Source organism: Copadichromis virginalis, linkage group LG2 (assembly GCF_057382275.1).
Source record: "Copadichromis virginalis isolate Kocher_CV1m ecotype Utaka linkage group LG2, C_Virginalis_male_GT1.1, whole genome shotgun sequence".
NCBI lineage: Eukaryota > Metazoa > Chordata > Actinopteri > Cichliformes > Cichlidae > Copadichromis > Copadichromis virginalis.
The window spans coordinates 32259914-32280345 of NC_140619.1; the positions used below are offsets into that span (position 1 = coordinate 32259914).

Here is a 20432-nt window from a genome sequence, read left to right on the forward strand (position 1 = left end):
CCTTTCTGTTTCTTTGCGGGAGAATGAAGGCAAGTGTTTGCTTGCTTGTCCCGCGCTTCTTTTCTTCTCCCTCCATTCCTCAGCTCTTAGTTTTTTATTGACAGTGAGATTATTCTGGATCTTCTTCTCTCACCTCCAGCTGTCACTCAGCGTGCCAGCCAGAACATCAGCCCGTGGCATGCAGCACCGTATCGCGCCCCGAAGCACCGCTGCTGATACTCTTATTTGTCCCGGATCCAAGTAAAATTCTTTCGTAATCGCTGAGATATTTCAAAATCCGTCAGGCCCACCGGTTCATGTGGTTGAATAAAGTAGTCTAGTTATACGGACTGACAGTGTATCCTCAAGGCTGGATTAAGGTGGAGGAGACGGAGGAGGGGGTCCTCAAGGACTTTGCCAAAAGCTTCGGCGGTTTGTTTCAGCCTCGTGTGCTGATGTAGGGAGAGAGAGAGTGTGTGTGTGTGTGTGAGAATGTGAAAATGCACTTTTAAACTCACCTCAAACGATAAGGGCCTTAAATGCGCCCCGATTTAATTCAGGCCTGCCGAGGCCCTGTTTTGAAGGGGAAGAGGGTTCATTTATTTGGCCGATTTCTGTTTGGTTGCCTTATGTTGCATTTTCTTAAATTGATTTAAAACGAAATAAAGGCCAAACTGTGCCTTTTGCCTTAAGGTTTTCAATAAGGTTTGTTGGACCATGCGTACTAGCCTATTTGATCCGGGGCCTTCCTATCTCTGTCCATATGTCGTATTATAAGAGTCTAAATAACTATTTAGAATGATGCAATATTCCTATTTGACTCTTTTTTGTAATTTATTAAAAAATAAACCCATCAGTATTGTTATAGTTTGTGTTTAATACTATGTTATTAAACCTTTTGGCACTAAGTAAAGGCTGCCATACTAGCTTCATTACCTGTGCTCTGTGCCACCCAGTGGTGATGAGCGGTTACTGCAACGCATTCTGTCCTGCGCAGACTCCGTAACAAAATGTTTTTGGGCTTTTTTGTTTTATTGTCCAAGTTTCACACAGACCTCAGCTTTCAAACCACTTCAAATCCTTGTAATTTACTACCCACCAAACACCTCAGTGATTCAAAGGAAGAAGGGGGTAACGTCTCAAAACCGGAAGCAAATACGAGCCACCGTATGAGTGTTTCCTGTGACTAGCTCCCGATGCTACACGCGGGAAAACAGGCGAAGCTGCTGAGCACTGTCACAGTAAGACCTGATTTTTTTTAAACTCTGCATTCTCGCTTCTATAGAAATTAATTTTTTGATATGTATAAGCAACGAGGGAGTGCGTGGCGCACAATTAATTACTTTGAGTGACGTCGTTTGTTACAATAACCCCAAATATTTACATGATTTCTTTTTACCGGCCTAGTGCTGATGGAGCGCTGGATTTTAACTTAGGACCAGCCCGAGCGGGCGGCGTTCTAGCGCGTGCCGTATTCAATTTGAGGATTCAGTTGGAAACTGTCCCACATCGTTGTATAAAAGAAGCGTACCCTGTGCAGTTGAAGTTAGCCTAGCTATTGTTAGTGGCGCAGCATGGATGATAGTTAAGGGTTGCTTCGAGAAACACAAAGACCCAACTGTCGCTGACACATTCACGCCATAAGATAACGATATTCGTAAACTTTCGCCGGGCAGAGCTTTCTTTTAATTGTTCATAGTTAGCTGTTAGCTGGCTCAGAACTTCACTCAGTTTTTTAAACACTAATAAACGGAAATATTAAATAACACGAAAAGACCCAAATTCAACACGAAGCTGCTTTTACCGTTTGCACACTCACAGGATGGCTGCTTTCTGCCTCTCGGGTGTTTTGGCTCAGTCGCTGCGTGCTTGCTCATGTTTTCATCAACACCACACTACTTTCCCACCGTGAGGAGCAACAACAAAATGCAGACCCCACCTTGCCACAATCTGGGAATGGTTTTAAAGCCAGGCGTGACATAAGCCTCGTTGTAGATGTTTGGTTGTATTTAGTGCCGTTTCTTCCGTCTCTGTCTGTCTGTAGAGCATCAGTCATCGCCTGTAGCCAAAATGGGAGACACACTGGAGTTCAACGAGATCTACCAGGAGGTTAAAGGCTCCTGGGTAAGTATCTTCACCCAGCAGCTCTGCTCTCAAATTCTTTCAGGTCTTCATTACAGTCTCTTTTGAAGTGGCATCGCAGACAAACATCAGATCCTGTGCTCTTAATTGCAGTTCTGATTTCTTGTTTTGTTTTGTTTTTTGCCTATTTGTGTCACTCAGATTTTTCAAATCTTCAAACAGATGTCAATATTAGAGAAAGATAACCTGAGTAAATTTAAAATAAAATGCAGTTTTTAAAATGAGGATTTCATTTATTAAGGGAAACAAAGCCACCCAAACCTGCCTGGCCCTGGTTCAATTACCTCCTAAACCTAATAACTGGTTGTGCCCTGCTTGGGAGCAATAATTGTGCAGTATTGTTTTATCTGCCACACTGGAAGGTTTTCAGTCACAAATGTGCTGTTTTAGATGGGCATTCTCCTTAAGGAGTCTCTGGTAAAAAGTGAAAAAGGGTAGCCTTTGTGTGGTCAATCCACCGAATATTTTCCTAAAAGTCTTGGGGGATCATCAAGATGTTTTTGGCGAACGTGAGAGGAGCCTTCGTTTTCTTTTTGGTCAACAGTGGTTTTCACCCTGTAACGCTCCCAAGGATGCCATTTTTGTCTCTTTTTTTCTTTTCTTTTTTTATTGTTCAGTCATGAATTCTGACCTTAACTGAGCCAAGTGAGGCCTGCAATTCTTTAGATGATGCTCTGGGTGTTCTTTTGTGACCTACTAGATGGGTCATTGATGCACTTTTGGAGTAATTTTTATAGTCCAACCACACCTGGGAAGGTTCAACACTGTTCCAGATTTTCTCCATTTGTAGATAATGGCTCTCACTGTAATTCACTGGAGTCCCAAAGCCTTAAAATGACTTCATAAGCCTTTTCAGACTTATAGATGTCAGTTACTTCGTTTCTCATCTGTTCACTGTAGCATGATGTGTTGCTTTTTGGATCTTTTAGGCAACTACGATTTGTCAGACAGGTTTTATTTAAGTGATTTCTTAAGTAAACAGGTCTGGCAGTAATCAGGCCTTGGTGTGGCATTGAACTCAGCTCTCCAAAAAATGTGGTTAATCGCAGTTAATTCATGATTTACGATGTGCCAGATATGTTTGGATATTTTAGTTTTTTGTTTGTTTTTCTTAATAATTAAAATCATCATTTTAAAAATTGCATTTTGTCTTTCCTTGGGTTATGTTTTTTTTTATCTTATGTTACAATTTGGTGATCTGAAACATGTGACAAAATACTAAGAAGTCAGAAACAGGGAAAATTATTTTCTATGGCACTGTATTATTGTATCATTACACAACCTAGTAAAAATAAGATGCCTTTAAATGCTGTTAGCATTGACTCTTAGCCATGAGTGTGAAAAAAAATGAAACTGTCATCGGCTCAGCTGTGGAATTTTTGTTTTGCTGAAAAGACATTTACTCTTCTTTTTTTTTTCTTGTAAAATCACTATTGTAAAGAGGGTATCCATGCCCACGAGTACGGAAACAATAAGAAGATCTGGATTTTGGTTTTGTAAATTAATCTAAATCTAAACTAATCATCAAACTTAAAAAATAAATGTTATGATGTGAGCAAGCTCCCATTTGGAAAGCTGTAACCAGTGTTTTTTAGTTTATGTATAAAATATTTGAGTTTTTCATTTTTCAATATCTCGCTGCAGAATGACGGACGGCTGCGTTTCAGCAAGCAGAATGTGGTTTATAAGAGCAGCAAGACGGGGAAGGTGGATAGCATCCCTGCCAGCGAGCTCAATTTGGCCCAGTGGAGGCGGGTGTGCTTAGGCCATGGCATCAAACTTGGCACCAGCACGGGACACGTCTACAAATATGATGGCTTCAGGGACACGGTGAGTTCTGGATGCACATTGCATGCCTCCAGGTTGTTTTGTAGATTTGGGTAAGTGTGTGTGTGGTTCATATCTCTGATCAGTCTCTGAAGTTTGTCTCTCTCTTCCTTTTTTTTTTTTTTTTTTTTTTTTTCCTGGGATCTAAATCTTTTCTCTCCGTTTCTGGGAAATAATTGTTACCTTACTTGGAGGAGAACAAGGCAGCAGTGGAATATTTCAGAGTGACACACACTGCTGGTTTATTCAGCGCTGTGTTTATAGCCAGGGATGTAACCCAAGCAAGGGGACCTCTGATAAACAACTTCCATTCCCTGTCTGACATTTCCTCAGGAAAAACACTACCATCTTGCGAAAATGCCACCACTTGAGGGTGCGTGTGTGTCAGAAGTATGCGAATGAATCTGCTCTTCTCCCCGAAGCTCCTAATGGGATTAATGAGGGAAACGAGCACGAGCATGTGTGTTCCATAAACAGTGTAATCATCGGCTCATGTGAGTCAGTGTTTATATCAATCCACTGAAACAATTTGGCTCAGAAAACAGACAAGAAAAAATTGTGGTCGTGTTTGTTTTTTATCACTCCATTTTTTTCCCCTGCTCTGCCTTTTCCCTGCTGCTCTGAGTGTGTGGGGAATGTCAACACACAAGTACAACTCTGAGATGGAGGAGCGGGTATTAACCTGGAGTCTGCGGCTGTCTCCTGGGGTTAATCAGCGTATTTTTTTTCAAGATGGATCCTCTCAACCTGGAGCGCAGGCCGTGATGTCATTGTTTATTATCCCACGGTTAGTGTCGGTAATCGAGAATTGGCTGGAGGTTTAGCTGCTGGCGTGCGGAGCAGACTCTTTGATTCATTTGTCCCTGTGAAGCGTTCTTGAGCAAGATGGTGAATCTTTGCCAGATAGTCTGTTATATAGCTGACCTGTAACTCATGTGGAGGAGCAGAAGGTGTAGAAAAGCATGGATTTCACTTATGTTCATGTCACTCACATGTTTAGAGTGCAGCTGGCCCATAACGCTGTTGCTGACATTGCGAGTGTGGTGTTGAATGTATGCAGCAGCCCACTGTGGATGCATTTTACTATTGGGGTTCAAAAGTGTTTAGGCCTCATGCGTCAAACTGTCAGGTACTAAAGGCTTCCACCCTGCATGTAAAGTTGAAATAGTTTGACAGGTAACAGAAACAATTCATAGGTAGTTAATCGTTTAAATCACAGCTCAGTATTGTTTTAACGCAGCTTGTTTGTGTGTTAGGATAGAGCAAGACAACACCTCAGTATTTATGTTGTTGTTTTGCAGCTTTTTGAGATTTTATAGCGTAAACTAGCACTCCCCAAAGGTTTTTCTGCCAGCTGTTAGTTCAAATAATGAGTTGCTTAGTCTTTGTACCTCCTACAGGATTTTTCCTGGCTTAAAATTGGCCTTTGATGGTGCCTACATATAAACATGATTGAGCCACACGTGCTTAAAAACATGTATTTATAAATGCATGTAAAACCAATCGTAGGGGGATTGCAAGGCTAGTTGATTTTGGCAAAGTCTGTGCCAAATCAAACACAAAGATCCAAATCAAATACAAATGTTTTAAGTTTAAACCTTTTAAACAGACTATAATAGTAAAGGTCTTGCAGTTTGACATTAATTTATTCGTTTCAATCTATGTTGTTTTTGATTATGTCAAAATCGTTTCAGGGCTGAAAATCTTTTAAGTAACGTTGTTAATGCAGGGCAACATTGCATAGCACATAAAAGTAAGATAGTAGCAAGCCTTTAAAAAAACAGAGCGCTCGCTCTGTGCTTCATGAGGAAACTTTGTGTCTGATGTTAGAGAAGCAAGATGCTGACTGTCTAATGTTAGATAAACCGTGTTTAATGTTGACAAATGATGCCTGCAGAGTTTGGACATTCTTGAGTGTCTTTTACCTCCTCAAAAGAAGCCTCGACATCCCGCCTGTAACTGCATCGATGAACGGTCGATGTCTTTCTGTAGCCACTTCCTGTGGTGGACTTGACTGTGCACAACCGAACAAAAACAAGACTCTTGTCATCAACTGATTAGTTGGTACAATGTTTTTGGAGGGCGGCCCTAATCCTTATTGTTCCAGGAATCAATGATAAAATAATTGTTAGGTTCGGTCCTAATTGAAAGCTCACTTTTTCTTTTCCGTTTAAAATAATCTTGTTTGAGTGGTTGTTTCAAGTATTTGAGGTTTCAGTCCAGATGTTGACAGTACTTTATACAGCTGCTTGACAGCTGTACAAGAGCTCCTTATGAAAAGATTTTAAATGAAGAAAATGGCAAGGGGGGGGATTCTTATATAATAGTTGTAATTTTCACTTTTTACTCAGTTTAGTCTTTGTTTCCAGAGTTTGCTTGTTTAGATTTTACACTAAAGATATCTTTATTATTATTATTATTATTATTATTATTATTATAATCATAATCATAATCATTATTACTACTATGGGTATGTTTTTACTTTTTTTTTTTTCATTTTTTCCCAGGGAGAAGTTGAGAACAGGAGTTGCAATACAAACACTTGACTCACAGTCATGTAGACATCCCAGTCTCAATAAACATAACCACCAAACCACCTCATCAGACTGGCCATGATGAAAGATTTGACCACAATGACGGAGTCAAATTAAAGAGATTTAGCTCTACATTTTTATTTTATTTTACTTAGTTCTGTAATACATTGTTTGAAATAGTTTTGGTTAACTCTAATTTTTTTCCCGTACTTATTTTTTAAGCCTAGTCTTAGTAAACTGTATAAAGCAAATATCCAACTGACATAATGAAAGTAATCTTTTAACAAAGTGGATGAAGGCTTTTGGAAAAGCGGGGATTTAAAATGTACTAATAAAAGGCAGACAGGGTGGTCATGTTGAGTGAGTGTGTGTGTGTGTGTGTGTGTGTCTGTCTTTTGGTGGTCTGTGTTTATTATAACTTCATGAGCTGGGCAGTAACAAATCTGCCAAAGCTTCATCGAGGAGATGAGAACTTGCACAAACTCTGATTTTATGAATTTACACATCTGCTTGCGCCTGCTCTCCTATCTAAAAAATGCCTTAATGCTGGTCAACAAACATGCTGATGAACTTCAACGCACACACACACAAACACACAATTCTGAATCTCTGGGCTCTAATTGGCTGTAATAACCTCATGGACAGGCAGATATCCAGGTGCGTAAATTCGGTTTCCCACAGAGTCTCATTCTACCTTACACACACTCACACACCACAATCACTTCCACATGTGTTTGCACTACTGGGACTCTGTGTGTGTGTGTGTGTGTGTGTGTGTGTGTGAGAGTGTGTGAGGGAGAGAGAGTGTGTGATTGACCATGTGTTTGTCGCTCTGTGTGATTTCTTTCCAGTTGTAAGGGGTCCTGCAGGATAAATAAACAGGCTGATTGTCAGTGGTGGTGTAGAGGGAAAGAAGACAGAGAGGGTGGATGGATTACATTCATCTCCTGTGTTCCCAAGAGGCCCAAACGGCGGACATAGTTACAATTGCATTGTGATTAATTATCCCATTCCTCCTTCTTCTTAGGTGGTGTTTTTATAAGCTTTGACCCATGTGGAGCCAGTGCTTTGACGGCATTGCTAACTTTGAGGCTTTCTCTTCCTTTTGTTTTCACCTCTTTCTCTTCTGTCAACCTTTTTTCCCCACTGTTATTCTTTCTGCTCACCCCACCAGGACTTTGAGAAGATTTCAGAGTTTTTCAAGGCCAACTACAAGGTGGAGCTGACAGAGAAGGACATGTGTGTGAAGGGCTGGAACTGGGGAACGGCCAAGTTTTCAGGTAAATTTTTCAGAATCACTGCACTAATAATGTCTGAAATATTGATGATGATAAGTGAGGTGAAAATCAACAGTCAATTTAAGATTAGTTTGCTGTTTAACATCAACTCAGAGAGCTCTGAAGATGAGGTCAGTTGTTTCTCTCCTAACTGTCTTGTTTCTGCCTTTCACAGGGCCACTGTTATCCTTCGAAGTCAATGACAACACAGCGTTTGAGATCCCACTGTCCAACGTTTCCCAGTGTGCCACAGGGAAGAACGAAGTCACTCTGGAGTTTCACCAGAATGACGACACAGAAGTCTCCCTTATGGAGGTCCGATTCTACGTCCCACCCAGTCAGTCTGATGAACGGCAAGACCCCGTGGAGGTGACAAAGGATGCTTTACTTCTGCTTTTTTGTTTGTTTGGTTTCTTTATGCTTTTCTTTGTTTTTGTTTACAGTAGTTCTAAAACTGTGTGTTTTCATTCAGGCATTTGCCCAGAATGTGTTATCTAAGGCTGATGTGATCCAAGCTACAGGAGACGCTGTGTGTATCTTCAAAGAGCTGCAGTGTCTTACACCCAGAGGAAGGTAAAAGATTGACATTTGAGCACCCAAATCCAGTCACCTACCGATTTTCTGATTTGATTTTAAACCAAAAAATTGGCCAGTTTATCACTATATTGAACGTACTTGATACTAAGGGAGCCAAATTGTACAAAGAAAACATTCCCGTACTGTTACACTACCACTAGCCTGAACTGGCAGACTGGATCCATTCTTAAAGGTTGTTTACACCAAATTTTGACCATACCGCCCAAATGTCGCAGCAGAAATTGAGACCAACCACACCAGGGAATTGTTGTTGTTTTTTTTACCTTTGACCTTCAGCAGGTCATCTTGACATTGTCTACATGCAGAAGTACATTGAGTTGCTGCCAGGTGATTGGCTGTTCAGATATTGGAGTTAACAAGCAGTTAGGCTGATATACCTAATAATAAAATGGCCTTTGTATATTTGGATAAAGCGTGCATAAACCTTGCACTTTCATGAAGTCACACTTATGAACTCACTATATGATTCACATTAGTTAGTTATTCACATTAGGAGTTAACTAGTTAACTTTCCTTTCTTCAGATATGACATCCGTATCTACCCGACATTTCTTCACCTGCACGGTAAAACGTTCGACTACAAGATTCCCTACACCACCGTCCTCCGTCTTTTCCTGCTGCCACACAAGGATCAGAGGCAGATGTTCTTTGTGGTATGTGAACTTTTCTGTGTGACTTTTATTGTTGACAGTGTTAGCATTTAATGCTCCCATTTTCTGACCTGCTTTCTCTTTGTGGCGTTTTTGTTTTCTTTATAGATCAGTCTGGATCCTCCTATCAAGCAGGGGCAGACACGTTATCACTTTCTCATTCTGCTCTTCTCCAAGGAAGAAGATATTAGCCTAACCCTCAACATGAGCGAGTGAGTGCATCTAGACCTAGATTGGCTTCAGCTAATTTTGACTGAAGAATAATGTTGTAAAGCGTGTGTCCACTAGGGGGAACCAAGGGTCTGAGTCAGTAGTGTCAGTAGAAACAGTTCTTTGCATCATTTAGAAACTCTCAAAACTTAATTTTAAGGTTTTAAACTTTGTTCTTTCCCATGTGTGTCACAGAGAAGATGTGGAGCGTCGTTTTGAGGGTAAACTCAGTAAGTTCATGTCAGGATCTCTTTATGAGATGGTGAGCAGGGTGATGAAGGCCTTGGTCAACCGTAAAATCACAGTACCTGGAAACTTCCAAGGGTAGGCATCTCATATACTTCTGTTTTTCAAAAACACTGTTTTTTTTTTTTTTCTTTTGCAAAATTAAGTATAACTGTGTCACTCTTTGGGCGTTGATCTCTTCCTCCTCAGACACTCAGGAGCCCAGTGCATCACCTGCTCCTACAAGGCATCCTCAGGCCTCCTCTATCCTTTGGAAAGGGGTTTCATCTACGTCCACAAGCCCCCTGTTCACTTGCGCTTTGAAGAGATCTCTTGTGTCAACTTTGCCAGAGGCACCACCACAACACGTTCTTTTGACTTTGAGATTGAGACCAAGCAAGGGAACCAGTACACTTTTAGCAGCATTGAGAGGTGAGCATTGAGAGGTTTTGTTAACAGGAGCAGACCTATCATAAAAACACAAAGGTATCCTGGATATGTGTTTCATGCTGGGGGAATATTCATTCATATACAAGTCTGGGCATGATTTTCACTCTGGCACACTCGTTCACATTGTGTGGGTTTTTTTTCTTCTTCTAATAACTCACTTTAGAGGATGAGAGTAAATCCATTTTGGTTTCTGGCTGTTTGCATTGACCACTCTGCTGATTCAGCATCTCCATCTTATCGCCACTAATGTAACATGATCCTTCCAAGCACTAAAAGTCATCATCTGCATTAGAGTTGTCAGACTTTCATTTCATTTTGTGCCATATACTACAAAACTCAAGCTTAACATGAAGCTGCTGGAACCTAAGTTAAGTGCCTACACGGAGGGTTATATTCCCATCAAAAGAAGGACAGTAGGTAATTTCAGATTCTGAAGCAAGGATGTTGTTCATAAATTTAGATCTTGCTAATACCATGTTTTTATTTTGTTTATAGCTTTTGCCAGCACTGTACTGCTCAGACAGGAGCTCAGTTATGATATAGGTTCATGTGCCAAAATATGGAGGAGGATGAGCATTTCCTATGGATGACTCTAGGGTTGGGTGATTGCCATGGTCTGATTGTCCCCATGTGGGATCGCCAGTGAAATGTCTTACAAATGAGTATATGTGGAGATGAAATATGAAGCAATATTGAGATGGATTGAGACAGATTCATGTTATTATGAATATCATAGTAAGAAATATCTTAATTGAATGCATTAATGGTGGACAAGGGTCTCCATATTTTGGCATCTGAACCTATATCATAATTGACCAATGGAGACAGCTGAGCCATCATCGACATCGTTGTCCATCAGCACAACTTGCCATACTACATATTTATAATGTCACTTTTATAAACAACAACAGAGGTTACCATTGTGCTGAAAAATAAAACCATAAATAAAGGAAATAAAGCACAGGCCAAAAGGTAACAGACACCAAACACAAAAGAGCTGTAGAAGTGAAACAATAAAGGAGTACATAAAATATAACTTAAAATCACAGTCAACATCTCACACTGGGTTCAAAGCCAGGGAGTAAAAGTGTGCTTTTAAGGGATTTAAAAACAACAAGAAAAGGAGCCTGCTTGATGTGCAATGGCAAACCACAGGTTTGCTGGTCTACTGACCTGAGAGAACCAGTGTGACATTTGGCTGGATCAGAAAAAGAAACGATGGGGCACCACCATTAAGAGACTTAAAAACAAATGAAAGGGTTTTGAAATCGATTTGTAAATGACCTGGAAGCCAGTGAAGGGAAGCTGAAATTGGGCTTATGTGCTCTTACTTGCTTTAACCTGATTTAAAAAATCAAGCGAGAGCATTTTACTCCAGCTGTAGTCGAGAAATGGAGACATGTGCATTGCATTGCCGTAATCAAAACGAGACAATATGTTGTAAAAGCATGTTAATGTTTCAAGATTGCATGTGGACAGCTGAGGCTTGATTTTGACAGTAGTATATTCAAATGAGAATCGAACTTCAGAGAAGGAACCGTTTTCACATTTAAATTGGTGATAATGCATTTCTCATATGGGAGCAGATTGGAAAGGTTAACACAGTGGGTGCTGCTTTTGCCACAGGGTCTAAACAACATGACTTATGAAATTCAGAAAATTTGCAGCAGCTTCTGGTCCAGGTTATTCTTCCTCAGGACCGCTGTTGGGCCTTCTTTACCACCGCGTTTGTGTTGTGGGTCCAGATAAGATCGGCGTGAAGGTGGAGACAAATTCCACCCGTTCTCCATTTATAATCAGAGGGGAGTGGACCTGTCTGTGCCTCCTGAAGTCCATTATGAGTTCTTTTATTTTAAGGACGTTCAGCTTCAGAGCCATCCCATTGCAGGGCAGGGGAAGCTCTGCAGTTTTAGATGCTGAATTGAGGCTTGTGAGACATTTGGTTTTTGATCATATTGTTAAGCCATTCTGATTAATTTAAAATAAATAACTCCTACTTTGTCTCTTTCCCTTCTAGAGAGGAGTACGGCAAACTTTTTGACTTTGTTAATGCTAAGAAGCTCAACATCAAGAACAGAGGTTTCAAAGAGGTAATGCACAAGTCACTGAAACACCTCTCAGTTTGTACATTAAGTTTGATCATATTTCTATCCCCGATATTGATGCTTGTTGCCCTTCTCCTTTGTGTTTGTCCTTGTACACCTGTAGAAGAAGGTGGGTATGGTCATGGGCGTCACGTGTGGATTAGGCACTTGATTTTATTGGTCTGGAGTGATTTCCTGCTTGCATGGCGTGCTGCTGGTATGTGTGTGCGTGTTCTGAGGATGGCGTCCAATGATCTTGATTTGGTTTGACATTACCAATATGATTGCTGTTGAACCTGAGATATTTTGAGTGATTTATGACTAATCATGGGACATGGAGGTGAGGGAGCGCTGACCAATACCTCTTTGGGTTGGTGTGTGTGTGCGCGCGTTCTGTGTGTGTGTGTTTGCATTGTGCTGACTAATGTGTGGCCTGGGGGCTTTTGGTGTGCTTTAACACTGAGTACAGTTGTCATCAAGACTGCTGCCTTACAAAGGCGACGCTGATTGCATTACCTACAATGGTCTTTGACATATATGAGCTTCTTTCAACGAGGCCATCCCATCTGTTTCTGTGGTGATGGGGTCAGCAGAGGTCAATGAAAATTAATGGAGCTCCTCTCTAATTCCTGTTGGTGTTCAAGTAGCAGCCTCCCTGTTTGTCTGTCGATTGGTGGACTTGGATGCGTGCAGATGGAGAAGAAGAAAATAGTTTGAATTTTATTTCCAGGATGGCATTACAGCATAGCGAGCCTCAAGCTAAAGAAGAAGATGCTAAGCTAAGATTTTGTGTGGTCTTATACTTCACTTTATATGCAAACATGAGTCATTTAATTGATTAGAATCACAGTGTCCAATGGTTTTGGCTCATGTTAACCCTTTCCATGTCCTGGCAAACTAAATTTTTGTCCATCCAGAAGTTTGAAGACCTCAGAAATGGACCAAAAAAGCCCTGAACCACCTAAAATTCTAGATAAGATGAGCATGGCCACCATGACATCACCCATTATTTTCTGAAGTCACATCTTAAAGCTGGGCATTTTGTGGTGGATCTTTGTGACACTGTGTGCCTTTTTTCCACAAGTACCGACTTGACTCCACTCTACTCTGTTTTGGTGGGGTTTTTTCCCATTACAGTTGAGTGCCATCGCAGTATGATGGTCATTATAGCAACGCGTCCGAAACTCTGCAACACTATTTATATATGACACAAACACGACACAATAATGGAGGACTTAGGGGTGATAGTATACCTTTTGCTCCATTGTGGTGGGGGTTTCAGACTCGAGGACCACGGTGTTTATTTTTGTGCAGCCATTTACCTCGTTGCAGAGTTTCAGAAATGGAAGTTCTTCTTTTTTTTTCTTTTTTTTTTTTCTTTCTTCCCTTTCCTGAAAGAGTCACTTTCATGACTCATCAAGTAATGCCATCATTGACTGGCCAATCGGGGCTTGCAGTCTTTTGACGTCACATTTTCGTACCTGGTACCAAGTGCACCACCTGATGGAAACTCTAAAAGCCAGCCGAGTAGGTACTAGTGGAAAAGAGGCATTTGACTCTTGTACAGCAGAGACCTGCTAGTCACAAGGTAGCCACACCTTCAAAAACACACTGCTTTTTTTTTCTATTTAAGGGTATTTTTAAACACAATTTTCTACGGTGTGAAGAAGATTTCGCAAAATGTGTTCAAAGGTTGAGTCAAAAAGCTGTTTTCGCATAGGCTGCTATAGGATCTCAAATCTTTATTGTATGTGTGCGCTTCCCCCCCACAGCTATTGCCCTCTGGTGGCCATCACAAATAATGCAGGTTTCTAGGCACTTCTGCAGCGGCTTCATTTTTCCAAACCAAAATCTACATTCATGTTTTAAACCATGAAATGTGCAATAACAACAGTAAAAACAGCAGAACTAGAGAGGAAATGAAAAAAAGTTGGCATAAAAGCTAAAAATTTTCCGTAGGAAAAATGTTTTTCTTCCCATTTCCTGTTCTTAATAAGCTAGCTGCCCCCTCAGATTAAACCTTTAAACCTGCATTATATTCTCTTTGTGACAGAAATGCGATCAGCTGAAATTACTTCTGATAATTAAGTTATTTATTTAGCAAAAAGGGCCGAAGTGATGTGTTAAGTTGCAGTCATGTGTCGGGCTGATTTAATAGCACTGTACATTAAATATTTGGCGGTTTTAAACATGCTGGAAAAAAACAGCAGTTGCAATATCTGTAATGCCTAGTGGGATGTTTCTTTCTTTTCTGTTTTTTGCTAATGAACTAAGCAATAAGGAAAAGGTGGCTAACTTTATCTCAGAGTAGATAGAGGCTCGTGGGTACTGTGTTTTTTGTTTTTTGTCTGTTTGTTTTGTTTTTTGACCCTGTAGTGTATTTCCAGGGCATGAAGGGCAAGATTGATGAATACAGCGACTCAGATGATGACCAACACGATGCTTACTTGGAAAGGATGAAGGCTGAGGGCAAGATCAGGGAGGAGGGCAACGACAGCGACGAATCAGACGGTGAAAGTGGTGAGTAATGACTGCCTATATGACAGGATAGCGAGCATACTCAGAAGATGGGGAACGTTGGATAGTGATATTTTTTTCTTTCTTTCTTGTTTCTCTTCAGATGAGTCTTTCAACCCTGGAGAGGAAGATGAAGAGATTGCAGAAGAGTACGTGACTCTCCTAAAACGTAGTTGGATGATATGATAGCTTATTAACACTTATTAACACTACTGGCGTCTCCTTGTCTTCAATCAGGTATGACAGCAATGCCTCAGCAAGCGAGAGCAGTGAAGGAGGAGAGGAGAGCGAAGATGAGAGTGCAAAGAAGAAAAAAGCCAAAAAAGCCAAAGTGGTGAAGGAGAAAAAAGAGAGAAAGCCACGAAAAGAGGCGAGAGAAGGGCTAAAATAAGCCACCACTGTACATAAAGGTGTGCAGTTTCAATCATTTCTTTACTCAATTCCTTTTTATCTTCAATGTGAGCAGAAGAAGCAGAAGGATGCTGGCGGACCCAAGAGACCAATGAGTGCGTATATGCTTTGGCTCAACTCCAGCCGTGAGCGAATCAAGTCGGACAACCCCGGCATCTCCATCACAGAGATCTCTAAGAAAGCGGGAGAGATGTGGAGACAGCTGAGCAAAGATGAGAAGCAGGTGAGGGTTAAGAGAAATTGCTTTAGTTTTGGTTTTTTAACTTAAAAAAAAATACACACGAATAAAATGCATCTATTGTCCACTTAAGTATGTTAATTAACCAGAATAAATGTGTAGAGAAACCTCTAAAGAATGTTTTCTGTAGGAGTGGGAAGCAAAGGCAGGCGAGGCGAAAAAACAGTACGATAAAGCAAAGAAAGAATACAAAGAGAGCGGAGGAGCAACTTCCAGCCCCAGGAAGTAAGGCCTACAACAAAATAAGTCAACTCTTTGGTTTTGTTTTTTTTTTTGAAGTCTTGATGCAGAAAAATGGCTAAATTTGTTATATTTTCTTCCACTTTTCACCCATTAGGGAGAGTAAAAAGTCTGGAGGCAAAAAGGACGATAAGAAAAGGAAGTCTGCCGGAGCAGACAAGGACAAGGAGCGGGGAGGAAACGACAGCTTTAAGAGCCGAGAGTTCATCGAGACCAGCGAGGAGAGTTCATCAGACTCTGACCACAAGAGCAAGTCCAAGAGGAAGAAGGTAAATCCAGTGACTGTAAATGCCGTCATCAGACAGAACAGACTCAGACTCTTATTGAATGATGTAGGATGACTTTTAGTTTCTTTTACCTAATCAGAAACCACAATGCGATGGAAATGTTTGATCTAGCTAAAAGTCAAAACACTGATGGCTGCTCAGTGAGAAGTAGACATTTTCTTCAGGAGGAGAAACCTTTAAATCCCGTTAGCTGATTGAGGGACAGCTGCGGGACGAAGTGTATCAGGGAAAACCTGGAACTGAAGCACCCCGCTTACTAAAAAGATGGCAGGTAGGAGAGAGGGAAGGCAATAGAGAGCTAATGAGTGTGAGAATGAAAGCTCCTGTTATCTTGTGTATCACTATATTGCATTTTTAACCAAATGCAAAGAAAACAGTAATGAGGAGACTAAGAATTTTCTTGAACATGTCTGTGTATATTTGCAGTTTCTGTTAGAATATATTTGCGATAGAGCTACGAGGCAGTGTTTGATGACTTGCTTTTTCCTGTTTAGTTGAGATTTTGCCTGCAGTTTGAGTTAACTGTAAAGAAATGTGCTTTATTCGCTTCTCGATAACACAGATGCAGAGAGCAATCAGAGAACTTGAGCGTTGCGCATTAAATCAATGGAAATTGTTGATGTAAACATAGTGAAACTGCTTCATTTAGACTAAAGCACTCCTTCATGTTCTGACATGATTGTAAACACTGAGTTCTTCTTTCTTTTTTCTAAACAGGAATCAGACGATGAGGAAGAAGAAGAGGCGGTGTCAACACCTGCAAGCTCCGAGGAAGAGTCTGATTGAAGACACACTTTTCCACCTCGTATACACACACACACCAAGGACCAAGCGTTTATACTCTCTCTGCTGATACCACACTGACGGACAAATTAACAGACTTGAGTTGTATTTGCTTCTTCGTGGTTCGTTTTATGAGTACAAACACATTTTTGTGACTGACTCTTCAACCATGTAATGATATTTGAGTAGTTTGATGATGAGCTGGCATACCTTTTGGAAATACTGAAGGGTTTTCCATCAAACCAGTGGGCATATATGTTTTAGTTACATAGCACGATGATTGCAGGGGTTGTTAGTTAGCAGATGCAAAATTTATGTACGGGAATTTCTTTGACTTTTCCAGTGTCATGTTTTCAGGCCAAAATAAATAAATGAATCATTTTCAATAAAAACTCAGTTGGTGGTGCTTTGATCCTCATGGAAAAAGATTCTGAACTGATGGTCAAACGGTCACCTTGAGAGATTGCTTGCTGCCGTTTGCGTGTAAAGTAGCTTGTAAAGCACATTTAATGAATGTCGTCCATTTAGTGTTATTTACAACATGTAAACATTCATTCATTGTTTAGAATGTTTAAAAGTTTCTTTACATACACCGTTTCAGCCATTCAGTTAAATTCAGTTTTGTTTATTTAGCGCTAAATCACAACAGCAGTTTCCTCAAAGCGCTTTATATTTTAAGGTAAAGACCCTACAATAATACAGAGAAAACCCCCAACAATATTATAACCTCCTATGAGCAAGTGCTTTGGCGATAGCGGGAAGGAAAAACTCCCTTTTAACAGGAAGAAACCTCCAGCAGAACCAGGCTGAGGGAGGAGCGCCCATCTGCTACCACCAGTTGGGGGTGAGGGGAGGAACACAGGACAAAGACATGCTCTGGAAAGGGGGACAGAAATTAACATTAACTAATGATTAAAGGCAGAGAGGTTAACACATGTTAACAAACCAAAAATGTGAGTGAGAAGGGTAACTGAAGACGTAAAACTCAATGCATCATGGGGATCCCCCAGCAGCCTAGACCTACTGCAGTGTAACTGAGAGGAGCCCTAACTATATGCTAAAGTTATAAGTCTAATCTTAAAAGTAGAGAGAGTGTCTGTCTCTGGAAGCTGGTTTGACAGACGAGGGGTGTTCTGCTTTTAGATACTGTAGGAGCCACAAGTAAACCATCAGTCTGAGAGCAAAGTGCTTTAATGGGGTGATGCGGTACTATAAGTTCATTAAGATAGGATCGGTTGATTATTCAAGACCTTGTATGTGAGGAGCAGGATTTTAAATTGGATTCTTTAAATTTGATTTAACAGGGAGCCAACGAAGAGAAGCCAGTATAGGAGGAATATAAGAAATCAGATGGCAGCCACTCAATCATATGATTGGCAGTACAGTCTAAACGTAGACATGGTTGTGACTGGATGCTGAAGTTCAAACTGAGCAGAATGAGGAAGAAAGGTCATTTTAAGTGACTTTGAACATGGCATGCTTGTTACTGCCAGACAGGCTCGTCTGAGTATTTCAGAAACTGCTGATCTGAGATTTCCCCCCACAGCCATCTCTGGGGTTGACAGACTGGTCAGAGAAGAGAAAATGTCCAGTAAGCAGTAGATTTCTGACTGAAAATACTTTGTTGAGGTCAGAGAAGAATGTCCAGACTGCTTTGAGCTGGTAGGAAGGCAAATACACATGTTAAACAACCACCAAGTTATGGAAAAGGGCACCTCTGAAGGCACAACACAGCAAACTATACTCATACTCAATTGACCTCCACAGTGACCAGGACACTTTTGGGATTTGGTGTAACAGGACATTCACAAGTGCAACAAACAGTGACTGCTGCCATTTCAATATGGACCAAAATCTCTGAAGAATGTTTCTAGCGTCTTCTGGAATCTACGCCACGAAGAATTAAAGCAGTCCTGAAGTCAAATGGGTGCCCAACCCGTACTAGTGGCTGTTGTCTGAGCTTGTGGGGAAATTCTTATCTATGTGAACTATGAAATACTTTAAAAACATCCCTCCACAGTGTAGTTACTAAAAAATTTATATGTAAATCAGCATCACTCAGAAGTCTATACAGGGCTCACAGAAAGCAGAATTAAACATGTATCTTAGTGACAAATGAGCTACATGTGATTAACTCTGCAAATGAAAATAGCTCCAGAAAAACTCAGCCATGTGGTCCAAAAATCCTTGAAGAAATTAATATGATCAGCGTATGTTAGTGTAATTTTTCAACACATTAGGAACAGAATGAAAACCAAACCTCTTAAGCTGTTAAGATACTCCCATAGGACCTACACTTTTGCTCACTTGACCAGGCGGGGTGGTTTGAGAGTGTGTGTTAACTGGCTGCCCTAGTCAAAGCTGAAGAGACAGTGGTTTTAGCGATTTGCTGAAGCCTAAGTACAAGGTGGTTTGAAGAGTGGTTTTTAAGAGCTAAACGATACCAGCTCTAAAGTTCATCTCCACTTAATGTGGCTTTTGACAATAAGGTACTCTTCCCACATCCTGTAGTACTGATCACATATCCTTAGAATAGCCTTGGATATTTGTTATCATTTGATATTTGTTATCATCATGTGAAACTCGAGGTGTTGCAAAGTGGCTCTGTGAAGCTGCAACTAGGCAGAGCTTTCAGTGTTATTGTTTTAATTTGGTTTCCTTTGATTAATTTTTTTTGAATGCACCCTTTCCAGCTCTCTTAATAAGTAAACAGAATATGAATTAAAAAGCTGAGGTTTGTTCTTTTTGTCTTGTGTGATTGTCCTTTTATACTCCTTTACTCTCTGTTATGTCACTGTGATTTCAGTTGTTCTTCTGTCTGTTAACAGTCTTTGAGTTTTTAGAAGGAATGCATCCATAGTTTGGCATTTGAGTCATACCTTACAATTTTAGTAATTTTTAGTCAATTATGCTACACATGTCAATTCAAATCACACTGCACATGTGGCACATGCGTCCTAACTAGATGCACTGATATATGTGAGGATTAACTGACTTGTTATTTTCAGGTGCTTCCCTTAAAGTTTTTGTGGTTTCCTCCTGCACCTTAATCATGAATCAAAGCACCAAAGTATTAGAGGAACTTTTTAGAGTGAAAGAAGTAAGGTATTGAGTCTATGATGACCTGCACTGCATCATAATCCTATTGAGCTATTGTGGGAACAGCTTAAACTTATATTACATAAGAAGTGGCTTTTATACTAATTTCATTTGTGGGAGGATTTCAGGAAGCATGGGCTGAAATTGATTCAGATTACTTGAACAAATTGACAGCTTGAAGTGATTCTTTGACTAGATTAAATTTAAAGGATGAACTATTAGAATATTCCAATAATTTCTATTCACTTTGCAACACATTTGATGAATAGATGTTTAAGTTTGAATTTTAAATATGTACTTCATATTGCATGTGACTTCCTTGACCATGAATATGATTATATTCCAAGTCGGTAGAATAAATCCTCTGGAGAGCATGAATGTGTCTGCTAAGATTCATGGCAAAGAGTAACCTCGCTACAATGAGCTGCGTACGCTCTTCATGTGGTGTGTTTGGGTGCCGTGCAGGTGTCAGTGTGTTTAGTCATGTCCTAAATGTGGAGCCCAAAGAAAATCAGAGTGGAAAGTGTTTGCATACATCCCTTCCTGTGACATAATTATCTTTTCCGCTGCAGTTTCCCCTTTCACCAGTCTGCTCCCCATTCAATTACACTCTGACGAATAGGGTTTAGTGTTCAGTTTTCTGCTGATATAAACATGACATTTACATGAAAGCTTGTGATCTTGTTTGCATGTTCAGCGCATGCTTGTGTGTGTTTTTAGATGTATCTTACATTGTATTAGGTCACCATTAGCTGACCACAAACATAATGGATCCACTTAAGTAATTACATACTATCTACACACAGACACACACACACAGAGCGCTGTCACTGCATTACATTATCTCTCTAATGTAAAAGGCACTAATGCTGCTGGTCCTTG

At 40.4% G+C, this 20432-nt stretch overlaps 1 protein-coding gene across 2 annotated transcripts; it reads left to right on the top strand.

The window, feature by feature from the left end:
- Positions 1-1023: 1023 nt before the first annotated feature.
- On the top strand, positions 1024-16863 carry ssrp1a (structure specific recognition protein 1a). 2 transcript variants are annotated; one of them, XM_085430423.1, is made up of 18 exons: positions 1024-1220; positions 2024-2103; positions 3766-3951; positions 7657-7762; positions 7935-8128; positions 8232-8332; positions 8880-9009; positions 9115-9218; positions 9412-9540; positions 9652-9873; positions 11909-11981; positions 14363-14495; positions 14596-14641; positions 14730-14862; positions 14959-15126; positions 15272-15366; positions 15479-15650; positions 15748-15926. In XM_085430423.1, the coding sequence occupies exons 2-18, from the start codon at positions 2050-2052 to the stop codon at positions 15772-15774; spliced, it is 2073 nt and encodes a 690-aa protein (XP_085286549.1). In that variant the 5' UTR covers positions 1024-1220; positions 2024-2049; the 3' UTR covers positions 15775-15926. The 2 variants fall into 2 exon arrangements, with proteins under 2 accessions (XP_085286549.1, XP_085286542.1); XM_085430416.1 differs by lacking the exon at positions 15748-15926 and adding an exon at positions 16386-16863 and having other exon boundaries at positions 1027-1220.
- Positions 16864-20432: the final 3569 nt, after the last annotated feature.